At 40.9% G+C, this 26,085-nt stretch overlaps 1 protein-coding gene across 4 annotated transcripts in view; it reads right to left on the reverse strand.

The window, feature by feature from the left end:
* GNAL (G protein subunit alpha L) overlaps window positions 1–26,085 on the reverse strand; it is a 191,604-nt gene that overhangs the window by 12,098 nt on the left and 153,421 nt on the right. For all 4 annotated transcript variants that reach the window (XM_065630164.1, XM_065630166.1, XM_065630167.1 and 1 more), the window contains one exon: window positions 1,794–1,848. In XM_065630164.1, coding sequence (XP_065486236.1) covers window positions 1,794–1,848 — 55 coding nt within the window. The remainder of the gene's footprint in view (window positions 1–1,793; window positions 1,849–26,085) is intronic.

A 26,085-nucleotide genomic window follows, 5' to 3' on the forward strand; every position in this document is an offset into this window, starting at 1 on the left:
AAGAGAAAAAAGGAAAGTAGTGATTTTTACCAGTTAGTTCAGCAGGACAACTGATACAGAATAACAGGATGAAAACACAAAAGCAGAAGAGAATCCCTCCTTCAGAGCAAAAGTTTTCCGCCTGCCAAACACCAAAGGTTTCTTCTGCTCTTTGGAGATGCAGGGCATTTCTTCCCAAAGAAAATATCAGGAATAATTTCTAGATGATAAAATGACTGCTCCAGGTAGAGAAAGGCCTCCCAGGAACAAACAGGCCCATGCTCACGTAAATAATGAAAGCAAAAATGAGGCTTTGCTTCATTGACTTCTCTCTCCAGCTGAGTGGTATCAATGCTAAAATCAGACCATGAGGTCTGGATGGAGTAAATCCTAGGGCTGCTGCTCTGATCTGAAAATGTCTTGAGGGCTTTAGTAATTGATCCTATACTGGGTTGACTATACAAGTTTCACCTTAAAATACAAGGTATACTACTTTTTACTGCCTTCTGTTTCAGGATACGGTCAGAGTAATTGGACAGGCTGGTGGTTATTGACCTGAACCAGCTCTGAAGAAACAGGCTCTGCTCCGCAAACTTCCTTGTGTGATCTCTGGCAAGTCACCTCATTTCTCTGAATTTCAGTCCCTGATTGCACAATGAGATTTGGCAATTCAATTTTATTCAGGGCATCCACCCGTTATATACCTTGCACAGTGAGACTGAAGCATCCAGTGCGGGGATTATCTTCTGCCACCTGTATGTGCAGTTTATGACATGGTCCACAATGTTGGCTGAGACCAGTAGGTGACAGTGGGATACCAGTACTGAAGAATAATAACCTCAGAGTAAGTTTGCCAAAAGAGACAACCTGCCCAAGAAAACCACACAGTCGGAGCTCAGAGAAGGCAGCCGAAGCCATGTACCATGGTGAAGCCCTTTCTTCCTCCAAGGCTGTACCACTTCAGCCTTCACTTTCCTGAATGAGTTTGTCATCAGAGCACTCTATCAGGATGTAGAATAATAGAATAGTTTGGGTTGGAAGGGACCTTCCAAGGTCATCTAGTCCAATCCCCCTGCCATGAGCAGGGACATCTTCAACTAGATCAGGTTGCTCAGAGCCCCGTCCAGCCTGGCCTGGAATGTCTCCAGGGATGGGGCATCTACCACCTCTCTGGGCAACCTGGGACAGTGTTTCACCACCCTCATTGTATCATGGCATCTAGGAAAAAAAGCGTACTGTGCTGCAAATAAGGCTTAAACAGAAAGTATCCTCCCCACAGGAGGTGGGCACAGGCTGGAAAGAAGGTGTCTGCAAGCCCACAGAGGAATCCACGAGGTCTGCTGCTGCCACTGGTGCTCTCCCCTGAATTTGGACACTAGACCTTCTGCAGGCTTCTGCCTCTGAAGGAACCATCTGATGGACATGAGGAGCCTCCCTCTGAGTTTCCATGACCTCTACCACTGAAACGAACCACTGCTTCTGTGCAGCGAAGGCTGGCAAGGAAAACTGTAGGCTTTTACATTTATGTCTTCTGTTCCCTTTGCTTTGCTTGTGGGACACAGAATGGAAAGCAAGAAGAAATAACAGACATATTACAGGAATTGCCGACCTACGTATAAAATAACAGTAGAAGACGAGCTGGCACCACCAAAAGCCTCTTCTTCTTTATTATCCATTACTAAAACTGCTAGACTGTATTTTGATATTATGCGGTATGCCCTATTTCAGCTGCTGTCGGGACCAAAATAAATTACATAAAGAATTAATATGAATGGGTGTCTTGGTTCAGTCCCTGCCCCATTGGTTACACTAACCTGATCTGTGGGTGTGTAGTCATCCATGCTGACGCTGTCGATTCTTTCTAAAAAGCTAGAAGAAAAACAAAACATACACTTAGATATGTAAAATACTGTCTTAGTATAACACTTTTCAGTACCTTTTCTGGCTTAGACTCCTGCTGCAAAGTAAAACACAAGTCCAATGGTAAAGGTAGGAGCCTGATGATTTACTTACATTGATTGAGGTTACATTTTCTGAGCCAAACAACTTTTTACCCAGACTTTGTTCCAATACACTTTGTTTCTTCTACACTTACCATTATATGGTATCCACAAGCGGTCCAAATGCAGTGAAATGCTATAATTTTGTGAGGTCCACTAAAAAGCACTAAGACTAGCCATGTGTCATAATATTATATGGTTGTTTACACATTAAGAAGATTTGGGGGTTTAAAAAAGAAAATGGGGTGAAGGGTTGTGTTTATTTAGTATAATGCTAATCTAGCATAACGTTACGTTAATTATGGTCTCACTAATGTCAGCAGAAATGCTTGTTAATATATACAAATAGCTTTGCACTGACATGCTACCCTCAAACACTGCAACTAAAGCGTAAGTAGAAAGCAAAAGTGCCACGAAGCGGAGGTTCTGACTCTTTACCTTGCCAAAACTCTGTGAGATGAGTAAGGTGAAACAAAAACTTAAAGCTGTAGGGAAGGACAAGAGAAAAGGGAACCAGAAAACAAGAGGGAAACCACATTCTCTATTTATTTAAAAAAATATTCTCAAGCTTTAATTCTTTCCTAGAACATGTTAGAATGGTAGTAGTAAGGATACAAAAATGTGATTTTATATGTATAGCTATATGTATAGCTAAAATAGGCAGGTTCTTCCCTCTCACTTTTACCCATTTCTCAGATTTCATGTGAGCCCAGCTGTCTCGTTTTCCCCAGACTGCCTGTATGCCTTAGAAGCTCTCTTGAATTTCTACATTCTTATTTGGTATTTGGCAGTGAATACGCCACCAGCTGACTTATCCTGCTACAATATTATCAATATTTGTTTACCAATTTGCAAGTTTTTTCCCAATTTTACTTGGGTGTGTATGTGGCATCTACTTAGATGCAGTGGGAAAGACAAAAAAATAGTGAACTCTCGACTTGCAATGACTCACTGTTAACACCAGGGTCACACACTGACCAGTTGAAAAAAATACTCCCCTAAAAGCCTGTTTGTTATTCTCATAGCACTTTCCCACGGATACAAACTGAAAGGAAAAGAAAATACGCTATGTATAGATTTACTTATACTATTTTTCCTTCTTGAACCTCCATTGTTACAAAAGGGAAACAAAATGCAGTATCTACAGTTAGAATATCCAGTTTTTCTTTCTGGATGATCCAAGTATGATGGCTAAGCATATTGTTTAAAAAAATCACTGTTTAGCGCAACACAAAGGGTGCTTGATAATACAACTATCCTCAATGAACTCTAAAGAAAAATCTTTTCACTAAACCTCCTCCTCCACCAAAAGCTACCATAAACTTATATAAAGATATAAAAGCACATATTTATAGTCAGTTACAGTCACCGCGAGAAAGTGGCTGTATTCAGAACGAACCTTCTGGTCAGATGATTTTAATCGCCTTGAGATTATTGATTAAGCAAAGTTTAACTTCAGTTACCCCCACAGTTAATGCAGACGCCGGAGCAGAGCAATGTGTTTTTTAACTGGCTCGCCTATCATTAACACAACTCTCATCTCAGGCTTGCAGCACACGGGATGAAAAAAGAAGGCAAAAAAGCCCCAAACAAAAACGTCTCCAAGCTGAATCTCTTCCTATACGAGAAGTAATTCTCCTTAATACGGCTATTTATGCAGCAATCCTGTACTTCCAAATAACTTTTCTGTCCAGTTTCTTTACAGTTTGATCTGACAGCCCTGGTAAAAGGTTAGCAGAGGGGTGAATCCAGGTCTCTGAGTGTAGTGAGGTTGCAAGGCCGGCAGGTTCAACAAGCCTGCGGAAAACGGGCAGGAGCCTGGGGGAGGGCTGGCAAGCCGCTGTGGGCAGCGCAATTGCTTGCACAGCCCCAGGATCAATAAACGCAACAGAAGTCAGGGGAGAAAATGTTCCTCGAGTACGGCTGACACGGGAAAGGGCTCTAGTTGTGCCTGGGGACAGAAGTGAGTGTTTGTGCACAAATATGACTCTGTCACAAACCTCGCAAGACAGCGTGAAACGGTACTTTTCTTGCAGAGGCATTCCTTCGGGAGTTGATGTATAAGTCAGAGATGATACATTTTGTCTCCCCAGTACCAAAGTCATGTGGGTCAAATTTATCCAAAATGATTAAACGTGGTTTTACTACCAATTCACATCTCTCTCACCTATACAACAAGCACTTCAGGAAGGTTATTTGTTGAGCATTTGCATTTTCCAACCAGGTCAATTACGCTACAGAACAGAGGAGCGAGTAACGCAGAGTTACACTGCAAATAATCCATGGCAGGGTTGGGAATAAGTCTCCAAATTAGATGTCCTATGTATCAGACCAAGTTGTCCTACATTTAGAAATCATCGGTCTCCTCCCAGCAACAGGATCCATTTCAAATACACTAAACCGCAACACCGCAGTTACAAGAAGGTGAGCTCTGATGAATGCCACGCACTTAAAAAATATCACTTGACATAGCAGCCCTAACATTTTATGCTTGTAATGTTGCTGGCCACGTGCTATCTATGCTAAAATAAATGCAATGGATTACAAGGTTATACCTGCCACCCTACTGTATCGAGCTGCAATGGTATCACTAGCATTCAATACATCAAAACGCAACAACTACTAGGATTTGGCTAAATTTCTTAGCTTTACAGAAAATTAACCTTTTCAGTATGCGATGGCCAGGCTTCCTAAGATTTCTTTTGCACCTACATTATATGTGCACTGAGATTTCTAGGCACTGCAAGACAAAAAGCTACACTCTTTATTTTTTCGAAAGCAAATCAGTTTTGGAATATCCTTCATATAAGCTCCTTACTTGGATAATTAGCACAGTAAAAAAAAATAGCTTTGACAGCCAAATGTACATAGGAGGTGCAAGTAATGGATTCCAGGTGAGATAAGGAGTCATTACTGCCTCACTATTAAATACACTAACTTAATTCTCATTACTGTATTAAAATGGGGAAACTGGAATCACTTTTCAAAATTGCTTTCTAAAGAACATTAATTCCTACTAGTCCTAAATGCCTCTAATAATTATGCTCTGGCATAATATACATTCTTTTATCGATATACATATATATACACACCAGCAAATTTTAAATGTACATGACTAAAATTTTAATTTGAAGTATGAGGAAACCTCGCAACTGTGGTAGTGCACATGACTCCACTCAAAGAATCAAGTGTGAGGAAAACACAATAGCAGAAAAATGAATAAAAATGGACACCAGTATTACTTATTCTCTGTTTTTAGATCCTGCTTTTTTCAGCTCAGGGATAAAATTATTTTCGCAGAATTATGCCTTTTTAAAATACTGACAGGTCTTCTATTTATGCAGCTTCTATAGAAACCCGTATTTGGGATTTATGTTAACTCTGCAATGGCTTCTTTGCATGCATGTGCAATGAACTTTAAACTCACACATTCAATTCAACTGTGAATAAAACTATAACATATGATATAATATTTGTGCTTCTACTTCACAATTGTGGTTTTATTTATGAAGGACTCAGTCTGATAGTACGACATTTAGATTCTTCTTAATTTTACGGTAGGGTGTTTTACATTTCCTTACAGTACAAATGGCTTTTTTTTTCAAAAATAAATTACGCAAGATATTGGAAGGAAAGTCTTCACTGCTCTGTTTGGAAATGTGGTGGTTTGGTTTGCCAACAAATTAAAGCAAAGGAAAATGGCCTGAGAAAGTTAAAAAAAATCACGAGCTACTGACATTATTATATCTATTATTAAGCTGATCTGTAGTTTTATAAATATCTTCAGTGAGTTTCCTAGGAAACTCAGCTGACACTTAGTTTGACAAGCAATCTTTGAATTTTATATCATGCAAGCTGCGAACACAAAAGTACAGGTTTTAGATGTGCCTGCCAATGCATGTGGGAACTATCAATAAACATTATTCTCTTTAAAAACCATGGCACTTTGAGCAGCAGCAGCAGCTATATAAGAATTTCTGAAAAAAAGGATTCATAAATGCACAAATAAAGAGGAGGTAATCACACATGAAAATCCTTTTCTCACTGGGTAAATCACTACACGGCTCTGGATAGATATTCTGACCCCACAAACAAAATCACAACTAAAAGAAAAACAACGTCTTGAGAATGATGTGATAGACACAAAACCCATGCTACATTTTTAAGTGTATTTTGACATCCAAAGAATCGGAAAGATGAAGTGCTAAATTGCAGATCAATACAACAAACTACACATTTTAATAAATCTCCATCTACTTCAACCATTTTCTATCCTCTCACCCCAACATTTCAAAGGCCTTATATCAAAAACCTGCTGTTGAAAACAAGAAATCAAACACACGTCAAAATGCTTGTCTCTTTAAAAGAAAAAGGTAATGTGCCAAATCTTTAATGCTGTAGCTCTGAGTTCTCAGAGTGAAGAATTGCGAATTTATCGTCAAGTAAGTTGTCAGGGTCAGCAAACCTTTACGTTTTTGAAGGACCACTAAGAACTTTGCAAACTCCTTAGCCAGGCTCAAAACCCAGCAGAAGCACCATAGTCTACTATATGAAACCATCCAGGACCAGGACTTTGAATTCCACTCTCTTTGACTTGCAATAAATCACAGGTGAGGCAGACATTTCACAATGAGGACACCTACCCTAAGTCTCTAGGAAGGTGAAATGGAAAAAATACCTTTGCCTTTTTTTTTTTCTTTCTTGCAGTTATCAGGAACAACATAAAGTTTCAAACTTTTTCTTTTCTTCTTTTCTTTCCATATATATATATATATATATATAATCAGCTAAGGGATTACAATCCTGTTAACTCTTCCTTCAGTATTTGAAATAGGAGACTACAGATTTCTGGTTTCGAGAATACCTTATGCTCTACAGCTGCTGTCAAATTTAAATAGTGACTATATTTTAAATAAAGCTTCCATGTGCTAGTGGAGTTTTTCCCCTCTCTCCCTCCGTACTGCTCGGCAGTCGCTTCCCATGCAGAGTAAGGACGGCGACAAGGGCAGGATGAGGCAGAGGGAAGAGAGAGACCGAATCGAGTTTTGGATCGATGCTGGCACACCTGCACTGCTCTCCAGTTTTGAATGACCAACCACTGTGTAAGCTGTTACAGAAGAAAATACCCAGTGCAAACACTGAAGATGCTACCGAAATTGTGTATTTATTTCTGAAGGGTTAAAAGTCTGGGTATTGATATTCACTGTGAAGCATTTTTGGCATCTGCTAACAGTGCTGGTTCCTCAAGACTTCTCTTTTATTCCCGGTGGTGAAAAAGCATCTGTTTACTTCTGAAGATGGGAAGAAGCGAGGAGGCAGCCACAGAACCCTCACCAGCTCTCATCCTTGGTAGGGGTCTTCACCTAACCGAGAGGTGGACTCTGCTCATCCATCCCATGCTGATTATGTGCAGAGAAGTTACTGTGCCGAGATGTTCTTTAGCTGTAATATGTGCTCTCCCTTGATTTTCTGTTCAAGAGCTTGCCTCCCTGTGTGAAAGGATGATTAATGTAGAAAAGTCTATTTGGGCGACGTAAAATATGTCAGAGATTTCCAAGGAGCTGACAATGCTGATGTTCAGCACTGTGAGTTCTGCTGGCAAGTAGCTTGGAAACGTTGATTGTGGTGCTAAACATATATCGGGAATATATTTCATGTTTTAGGTGTAACAGACTGGTTTCTACTCCTCACTGACCTGTGCTGTAGAAAATGTAACTTTTATTTTAAAAAGCTACTAGTCATTGCCTCTTACTCTGGGAAGTCCTATCATACCTGAAAGTGTGACCACGACCAAAGCTGGCGTATTTAAAAGACGCGTAGATGAGGCATTTAAGGACACGGCTTAGATGCAGACTTGGCAGCGTGAGGTTAAGGGTTGGACTGGACAATAGCAAAGGTCTTTTCCATCCAAAACAACTCCATGATTCTGTGGTTCTCTCTCAACACCAACGCCAACTGCCGCTTCAGCTGCTGGCGCGGCGGTGACACGCTTGGGAGACGGGAGGTGACAGCAGGGAGGGGAGAGGTGACAGCAGGGAGGGGAGAGGTGACAGCAGGGAGGGGGACGCTGCCGACCCCCCCCTCCCCGCCCCGGCGGTGCCGGCAGCGGCCAGCAGGGGGCAGCCTCTGCCCCCTTGCCGGGCATCTTCCCAGAACGTCTTCATCCCCGTGAGGTTTTGCTAAAATACAGCTGAAACCTGAATTTCACAAAGACCCCCAGAATTTACCTCGCTCACCCTTTGGTTCACCCGTCACACGTGTGTTTTCCCAAGGCCGGCCAGCCTCCCAGGGGACCTCATGCCATCTCACCCCAGAGGGTTGACAAAGGGCTGCTTGGAGGCGAGCGAAAGAAAAAAAGGTGGGATTTCTCCACAGAAACACACCTTCACGCACATTGAACGCACCGCTCGCTGCAAGAAAACTCTTGCAGCCAGGAGATAAAAAGGTTAAACAGGCGGCCAAGAGCGAGAGCAAAGTACAGCCACGCCTGAAGCCAGCCGGGTTCTTAACAGGCCAGTAAAGTTGAAGGATTGTGGTTTAAAGCATTTGGCTAGCCCTCTGCTCCGGGGGATGCGGCCGGGAGGCAGCTGGAGGGGCTGTCACCCACCACCAGGCTGCTGGTGACCACAGATGACCGCCACACGGCCTGGATGCCGTAGGGTTTATGGAGAAGCTGCGTGTTTCCCCAGGGCAGCACTGAGCGCCCTGAGCTTGCCTCAGAGGGACGGCTGTATAAAGATCAGGAAGGGTCTCGGATAGGCAAGCGACAGCTCTTTGTTGTCCCAGTGTCCGTACTGCCCGCTGGTGGCACAAGCAGCTCAACAGGGAAGAGTAAAACCCGCCTCGTTTCACTGCCTGGGCTGTGGCTGCTGCCTGCCGTGGCCACAGCCACCACGAAGTCATCAAGAGCGAAGTCATCGCGAGACGCTTTATTGGTACCAGCAAACCATGCTCCCCGGTAATCCCGTGGAACAGGAAAACTCTAGTTGAAACTCTATTTACAGATGATGATTTTAGCCAAGACTTTAAAAGCAAAGGCAGATGATGACGCCTGCAACCAAGGGCTCGTCTACCATTCACCAGGTCACCCTCTCCAGCAAGGAACGAGACAGCTGGTGGCAATCAGGAGTGCATTTGGCAAGGATAAAGGAAGATAGCTAAAATCTGCAGGAGAGTTTTCCTAGTCTATGGGCTCAGTTAAGAGAGTTTTCCTAGCAGACATCCATTTTAACCTCACTTTCTCCACCACTAATTTGTCTTTTCTCAGTACGTGCTACAGAACATCTTTAAGCTTCACAGGCTTTGGCATGTGTCCATCTATTAACCTAAACAAACGTACAAAAAGTTCAACTGCATTAAATGTTTCAGATACGTGAGTAGTACCCCTCTTCTGCTTGATAACATCGATCTCATTTTACTTTTTTAATTGAAAATACATTAACTAAATGAAAAAAATGAATAAACAGTATGACTTCCATAACTGCTTGCCCCACCCCGTTCCTTAAATTTGTTAAGAAGCAGTGTGAATTTTGGGAAATGCATCTCTTCCTTCTAAATTTAGCAAACCAACCACTTTTTGGCTTAGCAGATGTTTTTGCTTTCCAAGTGAGAGGCCTATGGGGATCATCATTAACCCTCTTCTTAACATAAACACTGACTAAGACTTAAATCTGGAAAACTGTCATTCACACAGAAAGGTTAACAGGCTCCAGCAGAAACGAGACTTGCCATCTGCAACTTCTGCTACGCGGGATCTCAGAGAAGAGGGCAGAAGATGGGCAAAGACAGAAAGAAGAGGAAAGGCTATTTATTTATTTATTTTAAAGGGGACAGTATTCTTGTATTGCGTGCGATCAGACATTTTATTCCCATGGGCGCAAGTGGCTGAGCTGCTTTAAAACACAGACTAAGAATGAAGCACTGATAAAATCTGAAGCTTAGACTTCACACGCAGACCCTCCTTCTGACCACATTCATACCAGCTTGAATCCACCGACTTTAGTGAACTTTCTTCTTCCTCACGAGAGGACAGGCCTAGGCTGATAATAATTATGCACATACTGATACACCCGTGGAGCTTTTATATAGACACAGATTTGAGTACTGCAATGCAAAGGCTACACAGAGCACATGCTGCAATTTTAAGTGTAGTTTGGAACAGAAGACCAAATGATAATAACCTGAAAACAGAAAGCTCATATTGAATTAGCCGGAGAGATCTGCATCCTGACTGCTTTGTGAGCTAACGTATGACAGCCTAGGATCTCTTTATCTACTGTCTGATGGAAACAACTGTTTATCATCTTCCAGCAACTACACGGAGCAGTGCTGGAAGGGAAGCGGAGAATACGTGAAACATCAGATGAGTTACATGGGCAGAACACAACCGTCCTGTCAGAACCTGGAGAACATGCCTTTAGACAGAACGACAGATCAAAATCTTAATTTTACATCCCACTAACTAAAGTGCATAAAACATTTCACCTCCACCTCTTCAGGTGAATTCTTCAAAAAGAACTTGGACTTTTATGTTCAGGAAAGCTGAACTATGGGCAAAGCCCTTGATAATATTTGCAGCTGTCAAATGCATCAGGTTTACAAGCACCAGCTACATACCACAAGGTTGCCAGGAGATGTCAGAAGTTAACAAAACGTATTTCCACTGGCTGTTGCAAACTCAGCTTTCCCTGTTACTTGCAAATTTATCTTGCTGTAATATGGAAAAATTATTTCAGTGCAACTTACACATTCTGGTTGATAGTTTTGTTTTCAAAAATGGCTGCACTGCGAATATTCTCTTTGTGTTCACAAAATCCACCAAGTGCTGCGAGCCCTGAAGAATGCCCAATCTAGGTTAGAAACAGCACTGGTTGTTGGAAATTAAAAGATCACTTACCCTGGTGGAAGTGGTTTGGAATAAAAAGTCTGTTATGGTGATTGCCAGAAAGGAAAAACCAGTTTGACTGGAGTTTTCTATAGGAGGCTGATAAAAGAGAAAGCAGAAAATCCCCAAACAGGAGAAGCAAAGGCAACAAAACACAGACTTAAAAGGAAGTCACGAGAAGTTTGTGTTTACCTGTGGCACCAGTCCAAGCTCAGTGCAAGAGAACTTGCTGCCAAGAGATTTCATGTCTAGAAGTCAAACCAGATGATTCAAAAAAGAGGATGCTAGTAGCTCCCAGAAAACCCAGATCAAGAAAAGTGAACTCTTCAAGGTGGTGAATGGTCCAGGCCAGGAAAACTACAGAGGTATGTTTATTACTGTTTTCAGACCTATGCATTTTTTGTGACACTGAAATAAAAGGAACAGTGTGCTAAAATCCTGAGCAAAAGGAGAGCATATCTGTTTGCTTTCACCTACCATGTGTTTGTCAGGCATTGACATGACCCAGAGAATTGACATGGCTGGAGTCCTGGTGAGTAGTGGGGTTAAACAGGAGGACCGGCACTAGTTCCAAGGCTTAACATTTGGATAACAGGATTAGCTTTCATGAGCACATCTTACAGGCTCCAAGACATAGACAGGATCTAGAGTTCTTATATATATCTACCACTTGAGGAATATGAGGGTTCCTAATGCGCGTCCTACCAGAGAAGAAGCTTTCTAGGGTTGCATATAAGACATGAAGTACATCATCAGTGCGAACTAAGAAAACTGAAAAGCTTGCTCTATGGAAAAGTCAGGAAGGTGACTAGCTTCCTACACAGCGGGAACAGAGAAAGTGTTAAAGCAGACCTTGCAGAACACCCGGTAGCATTTCTTTTTCCTTATTGCAGTTTATGAGGTGTGCTGGCAGATCACTTCTCTTCTGCACTCCTTAATCCTTGCCCCAGCTCTAATGTTGCACTCTCATGGCTCTACCTTGTGCAAAGGACGTGCTGTGCTGGACACAAACTCTACGAGCAGCCCCTTGATGTGCAGGGCTGCTGTGCGGTTCACCAGCATGTTCTCAAGAGTTATTGGAATAGGATACTACCTTGTCAATGTTCAAGGCAAGAAAACTTGCACAGCAGGGCAAAAATTAACGGCTCAGGAGTTAAAGGACAGAAGGATGATGAAGACTGACATCCTTGCAGAAGTTCCAGAACATTTTACCCTAAAACACCCACCAGAACCACTTCACCCATCATTCAGAGGTAGACCTGTTGCTTTCCCTTTAGCAAACACTGTAACCTTTCACCTTTGATGGGAAGGACACAAAGCCTGCTCTTCCCAAACTTGTCCATGCCATGCACCAGAATTTATTAGGGCTTCCCTACTGGCAGTCTAGAGCAGTCAGGTTATCCTTTTTATTCCCACATAAAACACACTTTGGAGCTGTACATGAAAATCAGATAAGTATCTGTATTTGATCAGCTGCCTTAGAAAATACCAGGTGAAAATATGAACGACATCACGCAGAGGTCTAGCAGTGCAGAAACAAATGCTAGACATAACCATTAGACTCATAAGAAAATTCCTGTATCTTTACAATTGATGCTGCTGAAATGTTTTCACTAAATCACCGTTATCCTGCCCATTTTAGAACAGGATATATTTAACCACTGAATGTATTCAAGCAGTTGGTCGTAACACCTACGGCTCGGCTGAGTGATTACCTTGGGTAGCTGGAGGAAGGCATGGAGCTGAAGCAAGATGAATTGTTACTACAAAAAAAATGGAAGGCAGAAGGATACAGTGACCATTTCCAACTTACTAATAATTGGCCTGATTCCGTTTCATAGTTACAAGCTATTTAAACAAAACAAGGGTTATAAAACTCAAGTGTTCAAAACCAGGCAGCCCTACAACCCTGCTACCTGTACATTTCACAGTAAGTCATGTTAACAATACCGGTTACTATTAATATGGCATTTTGTGAAAGCATTCCTAACTCTGCACTCTCTGTACCTTTCTTCCCATTCCCATCAACTTTCCTCGATATTTTCAGTATACAGTGCATTTGTACTATTAAAACAACAATACAATGAGTTGGATTTGAGGAATGAGGAAAATAATTATGCAATAACCTGATTATGCCCTGCTTCGAGTTATTTTAAAGATTACACGACGCTTCTGTTTCTTAATCTCTCTTCCCTGTACTCAACATGCGGTTGTCATTTCGGGGTCTGGTTTACAAAAAGCTGGAGGCAAAGGGGGTCTTGGTTTGTGGATATGAGAATTTGGCACTGTGCTGAGGTGATCGCTGCCAGTGCCAGCACATCACCCGTGTCCTAAGGCAGGAGAGGTGGGCAAGGAGGGGGCTGAGCAGCACCAGGCACAGGGCGGCAGCGCCCGAGCCAGCCTGGGGATCTGCCTGAAGGCACTTGGAAGCCCAGCAGATGTGGCTCTTTGCAGGGTCCTGGCCAACGTCACCAGCACTTAGGGTGTCATGGTGCTACCGCAAGAACAACTTCAGCCTTTACAGCTGAAAAGTCACCCTGCCGCTGTCGTAGGAGCTCTTGCTTTGTGCTACGTACACATCTGCAAGGAAAAGCAGAAGCCTGATAAAAGCTTACTTTATCGAAAAAAAAAAAATCCACTGAAGCCAATTTTAAATCCTGGACAACTTCTAAAGCTCCTAAAAACAGGCACCGAGAAGGAAGTTGAACTTCCCAATCTGTCTTCTCCGCCCATACAGTTAGTGGAAAAAATGTGGAAGATTTATGCAATAGCAGGCGGAGAAGGCTGAAAAGGAATATACAAATAAGGCATAACTGTCAGAAACCCAAAACCACTTGTCAGTTCAGATTTCAAAATGTTGTCTTTTCTTCCTTCTTTTTCTTTTAAAGAGAAGATTAAAAATACCATTCTCAACTTGCATGTAACCTGTGGAAATGAAAACCAGGAATCATTCATTCTCTAAATAGAGAACCATCACTCACATGTTTACGTAATGATGTGTAGCTGGTGATATATTGGCAGGTCATCCCGTGGTTAGGCTGTGAGCACAGGTACAAGTTTTGTATTTTCAGCAAGAAAAGTAGCTGCATTTTTATCCTTTTGCTTTTTCTTTCCCACTTCCGACCTGAGGGCTCCTGGAACAACATATTCCTTGCCAGATTATTTTCTCCCATCGCCTTGTGAATGTGTGACATTGCAGCTCAGATGCTGGAGTGTGCCTGACACCTGTCCTGAGGGCGAGAACCACTTTTGTGATAGCCTCTAAGGACCTGACCCTTTTTTCCCTGGGAAGTCCATACTAACCAAATTCTAATATAGCAGCTCCTCATACTATTGCTTGGAAGAGTGAGTGCCCTTAGGAGGTAGTGCCAGGAGGATCTAAAGTAGAGTGTGAAGAAGAATGAGGACTTGGGCCTCTGGGATCTTGGCTCTGCAATGGGACGAAACTCTAAATCACACAGAGCTCGAAATTTTTCAAACAAGAAATCAGGGAAGCTTCACTAAGCAATACCAGATCTAAACTGCAAAGTTACATACAAGCTCCCAGGCCTGTGCAAAGGAGTATCCTATAGAATTACCGTCTCTGCTTAGTACCGCAAAAATGCATTTTTAAATTAATGGTGTAGTATTTAAAAAAACCCAAACAACCACTCTTCCTTCCCTTACAAAAAAACCTAAAAAACTTTTCTCCATAATGGTTTTCGGTAATAAGGTGCATTGTAGTTCAGCGCAAATAGAGCGAAGATTAGTTAGGGACTAGACATTTTATTAAAGTTGTCACATAAACAGAATCAAACCACAAGTTTTGTTGTTGTTTGGTTTTCTGGTTCCAACTAAACGGGATTTCTGATCCCAAATACCAGAGCACAGGTATAGCAGCCAAATCTGTGGGAATTTATTTTAATCAAATAAACACACAGATAATTGTTAATCGTATAATCCCTTCAAATTGTTAGTAACCTTCTTAATTAGATTACAGATAATCCAGTCCTAACACCAGCATTGTAAATACTGATCTCTTGCCCTCAACAAATGTCTGTCTAGCAAGACGGTATTAGATGCATTAGACTTCAAAGCACCCGAAGTCCAGGCTTCCTTCAGAAAAATAATTGCTTTGTGGAGGGGTGCACTGACAAAAATTTTAAGTAAATTCAAAAAGAACACCTATACAACACAACTGTGATGACATTTTGAAAGGAAACGCCATTCCTTAATTGGGCAGATGCTGCACTTTCCCTGTTTTACAAGATGCCTTTTTAAGAAGGTCTCAGTGAAACCCATATTCAAAAAGCACAAAGTCATACACCGAAATGAACCATTTCTGACTGTGGTTTCTAAATTTCAGAATTTTATCACGTATTTCTACACAGATCCTTGAAAACCCGACGACAAATGGAAAACAAATCAAGAAGTGTTAGTAATAAACAACTTTAAGACAAGCACCTTCATTTAGTAGTTACATGTCGGATCTGGGGCTGCTCTGACCTAAATCCAGCTCGAGCACCAAAACACATGTCTGAGGAGATTCGGTGTCAATACACTGGGTGGATAAAGGTCAAATCACAGAAGCGAGGAAACGGGGATGTTTGCAACTGGTTTTTATGCCTTTTGCTTGTGTTTCTTCCCATCTCAGGGCTGAGGAACTGTATGATGGGCACCACTATGACACATTGTGGGTGTCCCAGGCCATCTCTGCCCCTCCACACAAGATGTGGATGTTACGTAGACTGCCAGCCCATGCCAGTAGGACAGAAATGATGACCAGAATTAATCTGAAGCACACTAAAAGTGCATTGAAAAAATACCGACCTATTCTTCAAAACTGACACCATTTTCAAGGTGAGTCATTTTCTCATAGAAGCTACAGGTAAGAGGGAATTTTAATAACTGCAGAACAAATGCAGATAAACAGAAATGATCAGCAAGGTATTCCAACTTCAGGGCAGCTTTGTACTCTCCCGCATTATTTTTTTCTTTTGTCAGAATGATTAAATATTTCAGATATACAGAGCGACTAAGAAATTCAGTGCAAGAAGAGCTTTGATTCTACCAAGATTCACTCACGAGCGTAGTTTTAAGGACATAAGCAATCCTACTGAATACAACAAGACTTTGGAACTCAATGGGACAAAAATCCAAATATCGGTAATGTGTGCAAAGTTTTGGACATCTGCAGCCTGAATGAAGGTCTTTCCCTTAAAGCAAATGGAGACCCCATTATTTGCTTGCGGCAGCCCAGCTCCAAACATCGGAGTCAGAACCACGGTCCAGCAATATGTGACACTGCATGGCATGTTGCAGGTACAGAGGTGGATTTTTACTCTAGGGAATGAACACACCTATGTCATTTGTCAGGCATTGGAACAGGCTGCCCAGGGAAGTGGTGGAGTCACCATCCCTGGAGGTGTTTAAAAGGTGTAAAGACGAGGTTCTTAGCGACGTGGTTTAGTGCTAGAGTTAGGTTATGGTTGGACTCGATGATCCTGAGGGTCTCTTCCAACCAAAATGATTCTATGATTTTCCACGAGCGCAATTATCTTGCTATTAAATCCAGCAGCTTTAGATACAGATTGTTAGCTTGCTCTCGTATCTTCCAAGCAGCACGCTTAACAGAGAATATAATAATTGTAGCAACACTTTACATAATAGTGGTTTTGCCAGCACCTGACCTACAGAAATCACGAGCGTACAGCGAGACCCCAGCACAGACGGGTTCCTCTGCAACCTCCATCAAGCCACCAGGAACAAACCAGGCTCCAGCTTCACCTCCTAGAGCAGCACGTTACATTTGAAACACTTCTCCTCAATACAACGTGGATGGCTTTCCATTTGAAACACTTCTCCTCAATACAACGTGGATGGCTTTCCATAATCCTACGAGGACAGTAGCACAAAACCACGACCCAGCTCACTTTTCTAGGCAGTACCTTTTACCTGTTGATCACCCGCCACACCAACCCAGGGGCTGGTCTGTAAGCTGAGGGGTTCCCACTGCTTTGTAAAGCAAGACCTGCACATCGATTTGTTCAAACAACTGGGAAAGCTAATGCTATGCTCAGGTCATAATTTCCTGTCATTAATGCTAATTTATCATTCTCTGAGAAGAACGTCCATACAAGCGTTACAAGGTATCTTCAATTACGCATGCAGAATTTGTTTTCCAACGTAATTGATTTTCTTCAGCAGTTCACCTTAAAATGTTTGCTGTTCTGGCAAGGAATACATCATCGTGTAACACCCATGTCCTACTTAATTACAGCAGAAGAATTAAAAAAAAAGACCAGAAAAGATAATTAAGCTATAGGAACTCATCCCTTTGCACCACTACCCCACCTGTATTCTTTTAAAAATTGTTTTTAAGATAAAATTTATTTGCATTGGAATTTGAATGACTATGGTCTTTATCTTTAAATGCGACAGAAGAGAGAGATGCCTGGAAGTAGAATACGGGAGAACAGTATCAGTTACCCAACTAGAATTTGCTGTATTTACTGCTTCAAACACAACTATACTGTTTATCACCAGGAGTCTGGCAATAAGCTGGCTAGAACTGAAAGTTAGTATAGATACCATATAGACACTGAATGTCAAGGACATGCCATGCATAACACTGAAAATACAATTCAATATGATGAGGGACTGGAAGTTCTACAAGAGAGTCATTGTGGTGTCATAATTTCTATTGAAATTATCAATGTTATAAAATAAAACATGACTTACAATTGTTAAGGTAAGGAATGGAATGCAAAATGTAATGAGAAACCAGTGGATTAATATTAATAAAATAATATTGTAAAACAATACCTAATGGAGAAAATGAATTATGATATGAAACTAAATACAGCTGGAACATTTTGAAGGACACAAAATGGATTTCACATAAACCTGCAACCAACCATTTTTAGGCTGTGCATAAGTTAATTGCTCTGCTCTTTCTCTATATTGGTCAGTAAAACCATTTACCTAGATTAGCACCAAGCCATCCTGAAGATGGCAAGATGTATTTTTTTTCTAACTTTCCCCAGAATATACATTCCAGTGATCAGGGCTGCCCCAGCCAGCCACAGCATGTTTAGAATTATATATATACATACACCTGTATCAGTGTTGAGGAGCTTTGTTCCATTATTTACATCATCTACTGAGCATCTGAGGAACATCTCTGAACCCAGCAGTATGAGGAAAAGTGTGGAAGGAACCATTTAGATAGAAATATATCAAAATTGAAGCCATGAAAGAAGGAAAGGTTTGCTTATTTATAGTACAAAGAAATTCCATCTGGTTAGGCTGCAGGTCTTTTCTTGTAGAAATTAAACAGGAAATTAATCTCTCTCTCTCCCCCCTCCCCTTTAAAGCAAGGCATTTTCATTTATGATGCCAAAAGCTTGATATTTGTAGATTTGTCTGCCATCAGTTGTTAATCAGCCTCATAGCATTTGCTGGTTGAAGGATATCTTCTGACAGATACGAAAAACAGATTTAGAATGAAAGCTGAAAATTATATAAAGACAGATATATAGATACACATTTTAGCACCCTGGAGTACATTTCCAAAAATAAACTAGTCAAATGGATATCTTCCTAAAAAAGCTGATTGCATAAGCGTAATTACACTAAACACAAGTACCTGCACTACATCTCTCTGCATGTTATAAATAGTTCAAAGTTACATTACATGGTCTTATTCTAAAATTCTATTATTCTAAGCTTATGCCTCCTCTCACAATCCTTTCAAAAAAGGTCCCCAGCCCCCACCACTAACACAAGTGCTATTTTCCTGACTTTGCCATAGAACTTCTTAGAACCCAAATACATTATTTCCTCCTTGCAACCCACATGGATTAATTATCCAAAGAAAAGACTATTTCAGCAGTTAAGAAAATTGCTTGATCGTATCACTATTAATTGCCAGGATTCCTCTGCTTGCTTATAGAGTTTTAATTTTGGCACTCAACAACTTTTTGTCATCTTGGCAACACTGACTGAGAGAGGCACATATTTCAGGATGCGATTTATACTTCTAGTAAGTGCTGGGGCAAGAGCCTCTTCGGAAACCTTAAGCTGACACTGCTGAGCAGGATATTGAGTTAGACCCAAGGATCCAAAAAAACCTTCCTGCCAAGTAACAGCCGAGGGAAGTGCTACCTGAAAGATGCAGGATGAGGCAAAATGATGTTTTTTCCTCCCTTCCTGTCTCGCTTTTTGACATAAAATCCCACTTACTGCAAAAAGGGCTGAATTTCATTTTATCAATAAGTAGAAAGCGAGCATAAAAAGCACTTCTGAGAGGAAGGAGGCACATTGGCAATGCCAAGCTTTAACATGTAGCACCGTTTATCAGTGCCAAGGCATCGCTCAGACAATCTAAACACCACTGTAGATACCACTATATATACATATATATATATATATTTTATGAAGTTGTTGTATTCATCGGAGATATGCAGCTGCCTGACACAAATTCTAATTATTCTGTCACTGAAGGGTTAAAACCAGGAGGCAGAGCTAACCCCAAGGAGGAAGCCCTTGTGTCAGCAGGAACAGTTCTGCTGTATGACACAAGCATGACAATGCTGTGGGAGGGGACCCTTCACACGACATTTTGCTGACAGCAAAGGCTCTGCTTACAAATTGAGGGTAAAGACAAGCTACAGTGTTTACTGATGCTGACGACAATCCAGATAATATCACCTCCTTGGCTCCACTTCTGCATGTTGGTTATGATGCTGTATGCACAGTATGCAATTCTCCCAATATGTGGTATATAATGATGAACACAACAATATCCATTAAAAGCAAAACGGCTGGTACTACTTAAAGCTACTGAAATAAGACTACAAACTTCTAAGAAAACGCAAAGGAGAAACAAACAAACAAGAGACAATCCATACTAGCAGAAAAACATGTATATGTTTTACTCGATATATAGTACACAAAAAAAGCATCATTGTGCTTCCTGTTGTGTATTTGTGACGAAGTTTATTAGCTATTTAATCCCATGGGGAAGACTTCTTTTTGGTCTGCATCTAGCTTCCGGAACAGGTGTCTACCCCTATTTCAGATGCTGGAGGAATAAATATGCAGCTATACGCTGATTCCACTCTTAGTGAAAACAATGCAGCAAAACCTCACCTTCTTCCCCAGAATGAAATCAAGCACACTTTGCAATTTACCTTTAAAGTTCGGCAAGGTGTGTGGAAGTTGCTAAATGCATCTCATTTGCAGAATAAGTAAAAGACGCTTTCCCAATGCACTAAGAAACAGAGGATATTATTAAAATCCAGGATCATCATTTCAAATGATAAGAGTTGAGAATAACGCTGCAAGATGTATCAGACAGCTAGAAATTAAGAAAGAGAAAGAGATAAATACCAAAGAAAGGATGGGTCGGATAAGGAAGGGGAAATGCTGAAGTAGAACTTACGAAACTCAGGTAACAGAAAAAAAAAAGACACCCACAGGATAGGTACATAACTATGGATAAGAGAAAACTATAACTGAGTCATTATCTTCATGGTGATTTACAGACAAACAGAGAATTACCACAGCCATCTACAGAAATGTAAATTAGCCAGCTCAATTATGCATACCAGTATATCTGCTATGCCAAGGCTTCAGTGCCTGAGCCCAGTATTTTAGAAACCTGGCTAAATTTAAGCTTTTTCCTTCTGCACAGGTGCCCAGACTGGTTGGGCTAATGGAAGGCTGGGTGTGTCCACATGGGCTGTGATTGCACCTTGAGTCAAAAGACTCAAGGAGCCTGAAAAAGAGCTGGCAAAAAGAAGAAATCAAAAAAATCTTCCAAAATACATACATCAGAGAAAAGTTAAGACTCACGTATAGCAGCTTCTTTACGAGAGGCTGTGGAACAAGAAAATTACAGCTATTATGAGCTGATTACAAATACTACGTCCTTGAAAAGGTTTTGTAATTATAAATAATAATGCAAGCTTTGATCTACTTGTATTTAATTTATGGCATACTTAAAATAGTCCTATAAGCCAAAGTTAATTTAAGCAGTTGTATGTTAATCCAGTGAATTTTCAAGAAATCTTCTTGCTTTTCAATTATATTGCTGTATTTTAATAGGATAGCTTTTTATAGATTTTTTAAAAAATTTACATACATGTCATAACTGACCTGCTGAAAGATGAGATTTTGTAATATTCCAGTAAAGAAGTATCTGTTCCAAGTTTCCCTGTAGATAGCAGATTCGCAGCAACTACTATACTTTTTAACTTTTTTTTTTTTGCATCACTAAGAGCTCAAGGCAATTATTTCCTAAGTGTGCCGCCTCTATGCTTCATTCAGTAAAAACTGTTTTACAGATGCCTTAGCGGTGAGCTGAGCTGCAGAAGCTATAATTTGCGTACTGGATATGACGTCTAGCTTGGCTTCACAATGCCTCGCGGGCACATCATTTTATTTATTTTGCGTATACCTGGTAAGACCGAGGTGTGTGTTTGAAAGGCCGAGATGCAGCATCCAGCGAGTGGGAGATTCCCCACCCTTGCTGCCGCGGTTTCCTCCCAGGCTGGGACAGGAAACACAGTGGTTGTGACAGATGCAGCTCCCCAGCCCTTCACGAGCAGCCTCGGCGCTGCAAAGGCCACTTATTTTGGCCACAAACACGTAGGTGATGACCAACTTCTGTTTAATTGTGGCAGATTTGCTGAGAATAAACAGCAAGTTACTTGTTACAGAAAACAGACCATTGCTAGCATCAGCAAAATCACAATTAGTTCTTGCTCTCCAAATTCTGTTTTTGAGGCCTAAAAACATCATAAAAACTCTAGCTGAAGCCAAACTCCCTTCCTGTGATTTAAAGAATCACAGAACAGTTGGGGTTGGAAATGACCCCAGGAGATCACCTCTGGAGATCACCTGCTAAAGCAGGTTCACCCAGAGCAGATCACACAGGAATGTGTCCAGGTGGGTCCTGAATGTCTCCAGAGAAGGAGACTCCACAACCTCTCTGGGCAGCCTGTTCCAGTGCTCTGGCACCCCCAAAGTAAAGAAGTTTCTCCTCATATTCAGACGGAACCTCCTGTGCTTCAGTCTGTGCCCGTTGCCCCTCATCCTATTGATGGGCACCACTGAAAGGAGTCTGGTCCCATCTTCTCGACATCCACTCTTGAAATATTTATAAGCATTGATGAGATCCCCCCTCAGCCTTCACTTCTCCAGGCTGAACAGATCCAGCTCTCTCAGTCTCTCCTCGTAAGAAAGATGCTCCAGGCCCCTACAGTTATTTCAAATTGTTTTTAGCTTATTTGTTCTTTCAAAGTTACAATGGTAGGAGCTATTCTAGCAAAACCAGACATGAGAATGTGTCTCAGTTTGCATTTTAAAGGGAAAGAGATGGGTATTGGAATAAGGAGGCTGGGAACTCTGTGAGAGAACTCTGTGACAAGGAGCAAGTAGCTGACATCCAAGTGTTTATTCAGAGATATGGCCATATCTTCTTGTCGTATCTTACGGTAAGGCAGCACAGGACACTTTGATTGTCAACTCAAGCAGCAACTGTGGATTTTGAGTTCAGCTGGACACTCCCTTGATTTGGCTACAGGCATTTGAAAAGATTTATTTATTACCAACAGAAAAGCTGTTGTTTTTTTCTTTCTATAGAAAGTGATAATTTCTATAAATCGTATTAAATATTTTTGCTGTCTTTTCATAAGAGAATGTTGAACACATCTAGAAAGAGATTCTGACACAAAAGAATAAAAACACTTTCCTTAAAAAAACAGAAAAGCTAATGTCTGGATAGTTTACAAACACTCAGCTCAGAGTCTACATCTTTAGTGTTATTGAATGACTTAAGATGTGCATGCAAAAATCTTTAACAATTTACTGTTTCTACTCTTTTTTCTTAGCTTTTCGTATTCCTAACGATACATTCTATATTTTTTTTCCTGGCTGTAATTTGCCTAAAATATTGGCTAAACAAAAATTTATAGGCAGTGGGTCAGACGAGGTTACAGCTCCTCTTTGACTTTGGTCTATTCAACTCACAATTCCCAGAATCACAGAGCCCTTCCCTGCACCCATACAAGACTCGTGCCATGTTTGATGTGCCCGAGAGCTCACCCATATCCTTGTTCTTTCCAAGCGACTTTTCCCCCAGCCCAGGGGAAAATCCCAGCCAGGAGTGGCAGGGAGGTGACCAGAGGGACTCGCTGAACTCAAGAGTCCCTTTGTGCCAATGCTGACACAACTGGCACTGGTGTTTGCATTTGTCTTTATGTGCCTTTTGTGTATTGATCTCATCTAACTCTTTTATGCATAGGCTGCTGCTGTAGGGAAATTGTATTATTCAGCTTTCTCAGGCTGACGTCCTTCTTTCCAAGTCGCTTTTTCACAGCTATGTGCACTAACTGTAGGAGCAGCAAACATCCTCCCATTCCCCAGGCTCCCGAAAGAGAAACCCCAACAAATGTAAACCCTGGAGTGGACTAAAATACATGCACCTGCAGGACCAACAGAGGATGCATCACCTGAACAGATGGTTTTCAGGAAGAAGGGAAGCAAGCCTATTTTTTTTTTTTTTTAATTACCAACTGAAACGAAAATTTCTGACCCCCTTCATATAGGTTGCATCTCAACTGCTTGAGTAACGATAAACTGATGCTATTGACTGACTATAAGGTGTCAATGCCATGGGCTTGGCAAGTGATTTTAAGTAAGAGACAGTCTTGAAATTACTGAGCTAAAAGATACTTGTGCCTTCAAAAGCATGCGGACACATGGAAAACAAAGCAAAAGTAAATAAAAGTTAATCTTTGAAAGGTTCAGTGAGTATTTACTCAGGTTAATGTATAATTTCTGAGGACAGACACACTTCATGCAAAAAATCCACAAAGTAATAAAAATACTAATTAGGAATGGAAAAATCTCGGAGTTGAACCTGTCAATCCAATTCAGATGTAAGAATAAAGTATTAGCTCATAATGCTCTTCTCCTTGTTGAAAAGCAACATCTCGCAGGCTGTAAGTGATTTAACAGCAAGGACACCCCCTATGCAGCGGTTCTGCAGACAGCTGCATCTGCTTTTCCTATGCTTATGCACCTTGAGACAACAATTACACTTGGTAAGATATACAGAGAAAAAATTAAAAGATTTCTAAATAAAACGCCTAATGGCAAGGACTGCATCAAATGAGACAATGGGACACGAGGAAACACAGAATTCTCATCACACTTCCGTGTTTGCAAAATAGGAAAATCTCCTAAGAAACACAGTTGGTAAGTCAGTGCATCTGCCTCTCTCACGTGAGGCTTTGATTCGGGCTTTTTAGGTACCTGAAGCTTGTTTTTTTGACAGCGCCCTTGTTTTGTTTACAGCGCATTGCTGGGATACTCCCTTTGATTCAGCCTGACACACGTGACACTCCGCCGGCTTCTGTTCTGCAGCGTTGCTGCTGCTGCTCCACTAAAAATAGCTTCCGCTTGCTTTGGCTCCACATCTAATTTATGGAAACTCACAGAAAAGAAGGCCCCTGTTAGTGGGTGAGCGACGGACGATTTTGCAGCCAGTGCTGTTAATCTCACATGGTCCCTTGAAATACATCACTGAAAATTTAAAATTTAAGCCTGCAGTTAACGCTGGTCGGGGGGAAAGAAGATAATGCTTACTATGTTTAATTTCTTTTTAAGGTGGTTTAGCACTAATTTAACCGAAAATGTAGAAGTCGGATGATGCCTAGAATTTAGAACAGAAATTTATAACGGGCTACTAGTGCCCACACTTGTTTAGGAAAAGTGCTGTGAAGATTTTATTAGTTTCCAAATTACAGTGAAATTGCAGACCTCGTTTTTGCTGTAATAGCTCTCAGGTGTTACACAGAAACTGCTTCATTGTGCCATAAGGCATCACATAACAACATCCTTCAATAAATGATTTTACAAACTTTGTCACAAATCTGCCTCTGTGTGAAACAGTATTTTGCATGCATACCTCAACATGAATCTGACATACATCTCTGTCTGAAAAAAATCAGTTTATGTTAAAATTCAAACACCAAAGTAAGTTCAAGCAAGTGGTTATTCTTCTTTCTACAGAAGAAGGGGGTTTAGTTTTCCAAAGTGGAATTTTTCAGATATTCATTTGTGGCATGACATTTCGGAGTGTCACTGGCTGAGCTGGAGCTAGTTTCCAGTGAACACTGAATCAGAAACAGGGATGGCATAAGTCTCGTATCTGTATTAATGCACTATTTGTTTAATGACTTAAATCCGCAAAGACAGGAACACTGAAGTAATGAATAAAAATTTCAAAACTGAAAAGGAAGGCCTGTTTTTCTTAAAAGTTTTCAGGGTGAGTAATGAAGACAATAAAGAAATTTGGATTCAGATTTTATTTCAGATACAAACTTTTAAGTTAAGGAAACTTCAGATGGCAATCAGCAGCGTAAGTGGAGAGAGATTTCAAGGCTTTAATGTTGTAAAAAACCCAGCAAATAAACTGACTGGCTTTGTCCAGAAAGGCTCTGTGCATAAATTTAGCAGTCTGTTTGCAAGCTATCAATTTAAGGATTGGTATCTAAACTGTTATCCAAGTAGGGACATTACTTAGCAACTACTACAGCTAAAAAGGAATTTTCATAAGTCTCAAGAGAGGTTATGATTTATTGACCAAAAAACTTCAACAAAATCCCCAAACCAGTTTAGGCTGGCCACAGTTAGCTGCTATGAGTTACATGACTAAGTAATGGTCACAGTGAGTCTATATCAAACTATCTATGCAAAAAATACTGTGTTGTGTTAACATTAAAAGGTCTTTAATTGAACAGACGATTATTAACTTCAATACGTGTTTTAGGCAAACACTTTTTTTTACATCCTGCCATGGGAAAAAAAGGACAAATAAAATCCCGTTGCATACATACATGCTCAGAAACAGGGTATAGTCTAAGAGAAGAATGAAAAATAGCAGCTCCGCAGCAGAGTTTTTGTATGCAACTGTGCATGATGGAGAGGGAGCGAGGAAACAGTATGATTTAATGCTTGCAGGAGTGTCATTTTCCTTTCAACCCTAACTGTTCAGTTCTTTTATTTTCAAGGAGTTCAAATCAGAACTTGAAAAGCCTCTTTGTGTATCTGGGGCATATAAACACGGAATTCTGTTTACATTCTTAATTATAAACATGTATTGAAAATCCCTGGTCTGTCTCCAAACCCAAATCAGTTTGATAGCATTCAAATCAATGTTTACAGTCTGGC

This window comes from Caloenas nicobarica, chromosome 2 (genome assembly GCF_036013445.1).
Source record: "Caloenas nicobarica isolate bCalNic1 chromosome 2, bCalNic1.hap1, whole genome shotgun sequence".
In the NCBI taxonomy this organism is placed as follows: Eukaryota; Metazoa; Chordata; class Aves; order Columbiformes; family Columbidae; genus Caloenas; species Caloenas nicobarica.